We start from the raw sequence: 8,610 nt of genomic DNA on the forward strand, positions 1-8,610 counted from the left end.
GTTTACATCCAAATCATTATATAATTGATGAAAAGCAGTGGACCCCGCATTGACCCATGTGGCACACCACTGGTCACAGTAGTCTAGGCAACTCTTCACCACCACCCTCTGTTTTCTAACTATGTATCCAAATGGCTAGTTCTCTCAGTATTCCGTGATCTAACCTTACTTTTATTCCTCTTGATTAATCTTTTAGTTATTTCCTGAAGTTATTAATATTCTGACCAATCATCCTGCTTGCCATGCACTTTTGCAAAGTTACATGTTTTAACTTTAGGTTTGATGCTTTCCCAGCTTCTTTAGATAAACATAGATGGTCCATTTACAATTTATACATTTTTTTCTACATAATAGTAATGTAGTTATTCTGAAATATCCCCTTAAATGGCTGCCATGACATCTCAATTAATTTAACCCCTAGCCTAGTATAGCAGTTCATTAATAGCTCAGTTTTCATTTCCATATCATCATGCTTATTGATGTTTTAAATATTAGCCTTAGACACAATTTTCTCCCTTTCAAACTTGATGTAAAGTTCGATCATATAGTGATCAGTACATTCTAAGGGTGCTTTTACTCTGGAGTCATTAATTAATTTTATTAATGAATTAATTATCTACCAATATCAAGCAAGAGAGGCAATGAACACTTCAATGTGAAAAGTTTCAAAGTAAATTAACATGTTCTAGATTATATAAATATCTTTATCACAGACACTGAGCTTATGTTCACTGCTGTATTAATGTTCCAGTATCAACAACTCCTTTAACATTGGCTGTACTTTCTTTCAAACAAAGCCCAGAAGAGGATTTGATTAGTTACTAGCTATCCTAGTAAGTAAGAAGCCATTTCATTTTCCCTACTTTCCTGCATTCAGGTTTCACATGAGCAGGTGCAGAGGGAAATTGTCTCTAAAAAAGCTCTTTGGTCCTTTAAGTTGCAGCTGGTTGTCTTGTATTCCTTCGAATCAGGAATGATACAGCAAGGTAGTAGATGTGGAGTGCTGACAAGATGCCTGTAAAAGATAATAGCATATTAATACCAGTTTTGCAAAATAATTGATTTAGTGCCATTCATCAATCAATGTCCAACATTGCAGTTCTGTAAGTTCTTCTGCAATAGTACCATAGGAATGTATAAATTGTTTGTAATCCAGCAGTTCAGCCATACAATGACAGACACGTGCATAGCAAGTCGGACTTGACCCCTGACTTCCTTGCTCAGAAGTGGAGACACTACCACAGCATCTTTGGACCCTCAGAATTTATATCTGAAAATATGAATTAAAGGCAGGAATAGGCCACTTCAGCTTGTTTCACCATTCAATAAGATCTTGGTTGACCTAATTGTAACCTAAACTCCACATTCTCACCTACCTTCAAGAACCTTTCACCTCTTACTTATCAAGAGTGGAAGTGCCTTTGTCTTTATTTTTAAACAATGATCCCCAGTTGTAGATTCTCCCACAAAAGGAACATCCTTTCTATACCCACCCTGTCAAGACCCCACCCCTCCCTGAGTATCTTGCGTGTTTCAATTAAGTTACCTCTTACTCTTCCAAATTCTGGGGATATAAGCCTAGCCTGTTCAACCTTTCCTCATAAGATAATTGACCTATTCCAGATATTAGTCTAGTAAACCTTCTTTGAGCTGCTTCCAATGCATTTACATCCTTCCTTAAGGAAGGAGACCAATATTGTATCAGAACTTAGGAGCTGGAAAGTTAGTGCATTTTCTTAACCTGCTTCCATTCCAGCAAGCTGTACACTTTCAGCATTATAGATTTTTCAGATATAGGATGAGCAGATATCCACAAGAGACAAACTTTCCAAACATATCTCAACCTCACATGCTTGAGGATTGACCTGTAAACATAGCATGATTTAGAATTACAATTCTTGAGGTTCCTGAAAGTCAAGGGGACTCTGTGAACTTTATTGAAGCTTTACATATCTAAATATTAGGAGAAGTCATCACAACTTAATTGATTCTTCACAACTTTTGGAGAGTTCTGTCCTAATGCTGTCGTGCTATGATGGAATGTCTGACTCATTTACCCTGTTCCAGCATTATTATCCCTTAGTATCCCTTGAGGTCTGGGAAAATCCATAAAATATTATCTACCAATATTAACTTGCTTAGATGAGATGCTTCAAGCGGGAGTGGTTTGAGGATGAAATCACATCCACAGGATGGGAAACTCTTTGAAATATTTTTTCTTTCAAATTCAAACATAGCAATGATCAGAAGTATCTTTTTTCTTCTGTACTTACATCCAGAAGTAGCAATATCACAAGTATATATTCACTATTTTGAGTTGCAGGATGGAGAATTATCAGCAATTAACATTAATTATATTAGTACAACATCTTTCACATCTTCAAGCCTTCCTAGTTCATGGCGCACTTTGTTACATACTCAAGAGAAAAAGGGTGAACAAGCTCAGTGGGTTAGGCAGTATCTGTGGAGCGAATCAGAGTTAAAGCTTCAGGTCATTCTATTTCTCTCCACAGCTGCTGCCTAACTTGATGAATAGTCATTTATGTAGGGCTGGGAAAATATACCAGTGTATGTGATATAAACTGGCCAGAATACCAGAAATCCCCTGGACTGCTTCAAGCAAATGTAACAGTACCTTGCTTGCATTTGAGAGGGCAAACAAGTCCTCAATTTGAAATCTCCTTCAAAAGCCAGCAGCACTTAAGTGCTAACTTGGAGAATGGCTTGAACATTTGGATCGCAAAACCTGGCTACCTAGCATCACTGGTTTTGCCTTTAAGGGAGCTCAACATGCATAAAGTTGAGTCTAAGCTCTTTATAAAACTTGAAAAGCATAATGGATCCAGTACAGATCTTTGGGAAACAGCACTGCAAACCATCTCCCAGTCTGATAAACATTGATCCATTGTCACCTTCTGTTCCTTGTTGCTGAGTCAATTCCATATCCTTACTGTCACTTCACCCTTAAATTCATATGCTTCCTTCATTTCTAGTAGGCCTCATGACTTCTTGGGTACAATCTAAACATACTATCAAAATGGAAAAGTAAAGGCAACCAAGGCAGAGCTTGCTGGATGATAAAGGATTTCGAGAGGAGTGAAACAGTAGGGTTTGTGACAGATGTCAGCTTGCTAATGAGAAAGAGTCAGGAAAGTGTGAAAAGAAAGACGTTGAGGCCAATATGAGCATAGATTACAACTCATATTAACTGGAATTTCAAGTTGTTTGACAGGAAAATTAACAGTAAAAGGCTTATCAGAGAAGGTGTTAACTGGGATTTAATGGAATCACAGTTGTGCCTCCCCCTCATCATTTGCTACTACAGAGCAAACTAGGGGGCAAATGGGCATGTTTGATTATAGGAGAGGTGGTGCATCCTATTCTCATTGTTGAGAAACATGATCGCTCATTAACTCAGTGGTGGAAATGCGCCAATGTGGGAAACTTGCCCATTAGTGAATTAGGTTTGTCATCGAGCCACCAAAATTTCCATTATTCCTGAGTCCACTGGGATTTAGTGGTGGCTCAGGGATCTTCTCAAATTCAGTTAGGTTTCCAACCAATTCTGAATGTAACCCAGCAACACATCCCTTAACCATGCACTCAGTTTGCCATTGCCATCTTGAATTTCAGTGTGGGATTTCCTCTTTTAAAGGTACAGTGCTCAGTTAAGGTTCCTGCTATCAGAAATGGGTGTCCATTGAGAACAACCCTCATCCTTGCATTTGAACCTGCCTGCTTCTACCTAACTGGCAAAAACCTTCTTGTGACCTCAACTGTACTTGCCATCACCTGTCTCCAAGGTAAGACTAAAACTAGATAAAATAATGTAAAGTATGTGATAATACCAATAGTTGATAAATTTGATATCAGAAAGGTGCAGCTTATATTCCTGAAGGAACAAAGAGGAGAAGTTATAAAGAAGCAAAGGAGCTTTTTTTCCCATCCTTCTCTTACAGTGGGTTTTACAAAGGATTGAAAGATTTAAAATGTGTCTTCCTTATTCAATAATCTGTAAAGGATAAACTACAGGTGATGATGCGTTTAGAAAAAAATACACCAGGAGAAAACTAACAGCTATTAAATACGTATAGACTAATAATGGAGAAACTGCATGGAGTGAAAATTGTATTTGATTAATTTGATTGAGTATTTTGATATGAGAGGATTGATGAGGGTAAGGGTCCATTGACTTCCTACAGGTGTCAATAAAGTGTCACAATTTATCTTTCTTCACAAAATGTCAGCCCATGGGATCAAAAAAGTCAATAGCAGCATGAACATAGTAGATAGAAAGCGGAAAGTTATGATGAATGGCTATTTTTGAAACTAGACAGTTGGTATACAGTGGAGGTTTTCCCCAAGATTTAATACCAGGATCACGGCTATGTTTAATATACATGAATGCCTAAGATTTGGACCAATTGGGCACAAAGTCAACATTTTCAAATTTTAATCTCAAAACTTTGAAGTGTAGTAAACTTGAGCAAGTTAGTGATAGACATCAAGGGGATATTAGTAGACTGGTGGAACAGATAGCAAAATGGCAAATGGAATTTAACGTAGAAAAATGTGATATCATATGTTTTAGTCAGAAAAATTGAGATATAATTTTGTGTGTATTACATCATTTTAAAGGCAGAGCATAAACATTAAAATCCAGAGTGTTTGTGCAAAAATGTTTGAAGGTGGCAGGGCAAGTTGACAAAGCATTTAATCAAGCATGGGAGATCCTAACCTAGAAGGATAAAGTACAGAAACCAGGACATTGTGGTAGACCTAGAGAGGCACATGTCTGTCCCCAAATTGTGTCTTATTCTAGATACTACACTTTAAGGAGGCAAATATGTGTTGGTTAGGTAAACGTTTATTAAAAAGGTTCTGAAATAAAAGATTACGTTTACAAGGGTAGACTTGAGATGTTGCGGTTAGCATCTTTTGAAATAGAGAAATTTATGAGGAGATTTTTACAAAGATGTTTAAAATCACGAACAATTTAGATAGAGTAATTTAAGAGCGAATGTTTCCAATTGCCTAAGAAAAGAAAAACTTCTTAATGCAATACATGGGTAGGATTTGGAATGCATTGTCTGATAGGTTACCAAATATCATTTAATAGTTGTCTTCAAAAGAGAAATAGATAAATATTTAACAGAGTAATTAACTAACAGCTACTCGGTTAATTAACTGGACTCCCTTTGAAAGAGCAATTCCCTGATTCTATAGCCTAAAGAATTATTAATATCAGAAAGAAATAGAGTAAGTAGAATTTACAACAAAGAAAATTGTTCTTGAAAACATTGGCAAGAAAGATTTAACAATCATTACCCTTTGGAATGTCCTGGAGGGAGGATGTTGCCATGGCTGTCAATTGGAGGCATTCTGCTCTCACTCTTGATCTTTAACTTCCTGTTGTGTTCCTGCTCTTTTTCCAATAATGCAATTGCTTTCTTCTTGCCCTGTAAATCAATGTACAGATTTCCATGCGACACAAAATGCAGCCAGGTATTTTCCCCCATTTTTGAAGGCGGTGGAATGCTGATTGGATATAGTGAAGCTATCAATTTGGAAACACGTGCTTGGCCTGCGCTAGAAGGATGTTTCGAACCTTGGGAAACATAACATCTCCAGACGTTACTGTCAAACTCTCTGTCTGGCCTGTTAGAGAAGATAGGTGAAAACTTTCCAACATTCAGCCATTCATGATGTTTTAAAGAGGGGCAGTGATTCTGCAGAGAATTATGCAATCTGTGAAAGAACTCGCCAATCACGTCTTTGTGTGGGGGTGGTTGAAGCACAATTCTTTGCTGTATGTTGGGTTGAAATCCGGTAAATCTTACATGTTTATCTTCTAACAGAAATTCTCCACTTCCACCTGTAAGTGATTTTGAAGCTGGTGCAGGGTGCCTTTCAGGCCTCTCCCATGATGGTTGGATCTGTAAACATTGGAAAAAGTTCTGTGTCAATTAATGTTTCAACATCAAACTTCATGCACATACTTCACTACTTACTTGAGGATGGCAGTAAATGTATTACAGTGGATGTCAATGCCCCTGAGTTTGTGGTCTCACTCTTGATAGTGGTTCAGTTCTTCTGTTGGAAAGTATGCAAATGCAAACATCTAATGAGCAGAATCAGTAGTGGTTACAATGAATGGTTGATGAAGAATGGCTGCTTGGGAAAGATACCAGAAGGTTCATGAAATTATACTTCAGCAAGTAGTCAATGGCATTTTAAAGTCAAATATGGCAGACTGGAAGTATGTGAGTATTTCTGCTATAAGTGCATCATTCTCCATATTAGTTCAGGATCAAATCAGATGTCTACAATGCATTCATAAAACAAATTATGGCCTGTTCGCTGGCTTACATTTCAAGAATGGTTTTCCCAGTGGCAGCTTGTCAGGACAGTTTATACTCAGTGAAACAAGTATTTCAGACTGTCTGCATATCTTAGGTTATGTTTTTAATATTTACTTATGTTATGACACAAGGAAGCAAGCCAAACTAAACAAGTCTCACAATCACTGGAATTGCACCATAGTGAGATGAAAAGTCAGTGACCCTCAAAATTGCCCATTTGTCCCTAAGAAGTCTTTAAGAAAATAACAATCAGATACCAAGTTATAAATTAAGCAGAAACTAAGAATTTATTATTAATACCTCAACTTTAGCATACCAAAGCTAAACAAAATGTAATATAATTAATGAGTTAAACTTAATCTTTATTGGTTGTAACCCAATTCACAGACAGACACAGTCTAAGTTTAAACTAAAAAGAAAGTAAAAGAGTTGCAATTCACCAGTTCAATAACTGTTTCAATGATAAGTACCTGGTTTTAATGGATCCTTGAATGATACATTATATTAGAGGCACATGTGATTGTATCTTGCTTGAATTCTGAAGTCACCAGTAAGTGCAAACAGCTTCCAAAAGGCTCTAAGGAATATTCACTTATTTCTTATAACCTGGGATTATTTTCTCAGCACATTCTTTAACTGAATACAAAACTAGAGACAACAGTAAAATTCAAACACAGCTTCCTAGTTCAATAGCTTCTGCCCAAAAGACCCAGTCAAAATCAAGTCAGTCTCGACATTCTCAGTGGCCTCCCCTTGACTGATTAATGCTGCAAGTCCTTTACCATAACACAACCGGGTGCTAAAACATCTGCAGTGTTCTTAGAACAATAATGAAACAGCAATTATCTTTCCAGGTCAGTTCTCATAATAAAACATCAGATTGTTTGTTCTTTCTTTTTTTCAAAAATCAAGCAGCTGTTAAAGTTCAATTCATAACTTCAGCTCACAGTTCCTCAATCAAAGATAAGAAAAATAAAGATAAACAGTGAAGGTCTCAGCACTTTCTTGAATATGAACCAATAAGCAAGGGAAAGCTCTTTGCAGCTATACATTTAAAGAATATAGGCTGCCAAGCCAAGAATGATAGATGTTATTCCCACTGATCGAACATCCAGTCCCCTTACTGAACTCTGACTAATAATCCTTGCACTCTTTCAAGTTTCCTCACATCCAAGCTTCATGTGAAGGCTGCTGTGTTGCAGCAATGCCGTGATCTAAGCTTCCTTTTTGCTACCTGGCTGTTCTGCCAAGCCATTTCTTATGAAATAAGACTGATGACCAATACTGGGAGTGCTTTGCACCTCCCTGTTTATATGCAGGAAATTTACCAGGCCCTCCAATTTTGGGTGCATTGTCCATTGCACCAAGCATTTCAAAGCCATGAGCATTCTCTGAAACTTGATTCATGTGTGCTCATGTGTTACATCTTTACTGAGGGATCATATAACACATATTGCATGCTTAAGACTTTATTGAAATTACATCTCCCAATCAATCTCACTCCACAGATACATCACTAGACAATTCCAGCGTGAATGCATATACTTAAACTTTGCTAAAAAGATACATACAGTTGAGGCTTTTTGTCTTCCACTCATCAAGACTGAAACACTTGAAAATAACAATTTTAGAAAGGAAGCAATGATTTGTTCAGCATGAGAAAAGGGTGTTGATTGATTGAACTGCAATAGGAACACTAGAAACCAGCTGAAGATTTTCAGTTGAGCTCATAGTGTTGTTCATTTTTGTATATTAGAAATGACATTTGTTGATACACAATGCCTAGATCTTTACAAATGAAAAGAATGCTTCTATGGAATGCATGTTTTCAATGAAAAAAATGAGGTAGTAGACAATCAATTCTGCTGAAATCTCTTGGTAATGTCTTGACCAATCAGGTTGCCCTGCCAGGTTTGAATTTAATCAGTTGCCTAAAACAGTTAACTCTTCTATGTCAACTATAGTCCAATTAATCAGCACGCTCTTATCATGCTGTATAAATAGTAGCTTTCTTTCTGAAGTTGTGTTTTTCATGCATTTCAGTTCTGATGAATGCAAGACAAAAGGATTTGATGACACCATCATACAATTGGTGAATACTTAAACTCCAAACTTGAATATTGTAGACTATGGTGAAGAGTTGAGGAGCCAGACAGCCACTGCACTGCTATTACTGCATTTATCTAGCTAGCTAAGTCAAGAACTTCAGAATTCCTCCTTGAATGGTACCATAATAAGAACATGAGAC

The 8,610-nt window shown here is 37.0% G+C and overlaps 1 protein-coding gene across 1 annotated transcript; it reads right to left on the minus strand.

The window, feature by feature from the left end:
* Nucleotides 1-638: 638 nt before the first annotated feature.
* On the minus strand, nucleotides 639-5,966 carry LOC122559378 (testis-expressed protein 52-like; the record flags this gene model as incomplete). The annotated part of the gene is made up of 2 exons (XM_043708830.1): nucleotides 639-1,015; nucleotides 5,329-5,966. Coding segments are annotated over 2 exons (780 nt in total), but the record flags the coding sequence as incomplete, so codon positions are not given.
* Nucleotides 5,967-8,610: the final 2,644 nt, after the last annotated feature.

Source organism: Chiloscyllium plagiosum, chromosome 19 (genome assembly GCF_004010195.1).
Source record: "Chiloscyllium plagiosum isolate BGI_BamShark_2017 chromosome 19, ASM401019v2, whole genome shotgun sequence".
Taxonomy (NCBI): domain Eukaryota; kingdom Metazoa; phylum Chordata; class Chondrichthyes; order Orectolobiformes; family Hemiscylliidae; genus Chiloscyllium; species Chiloscyllium plagiosum.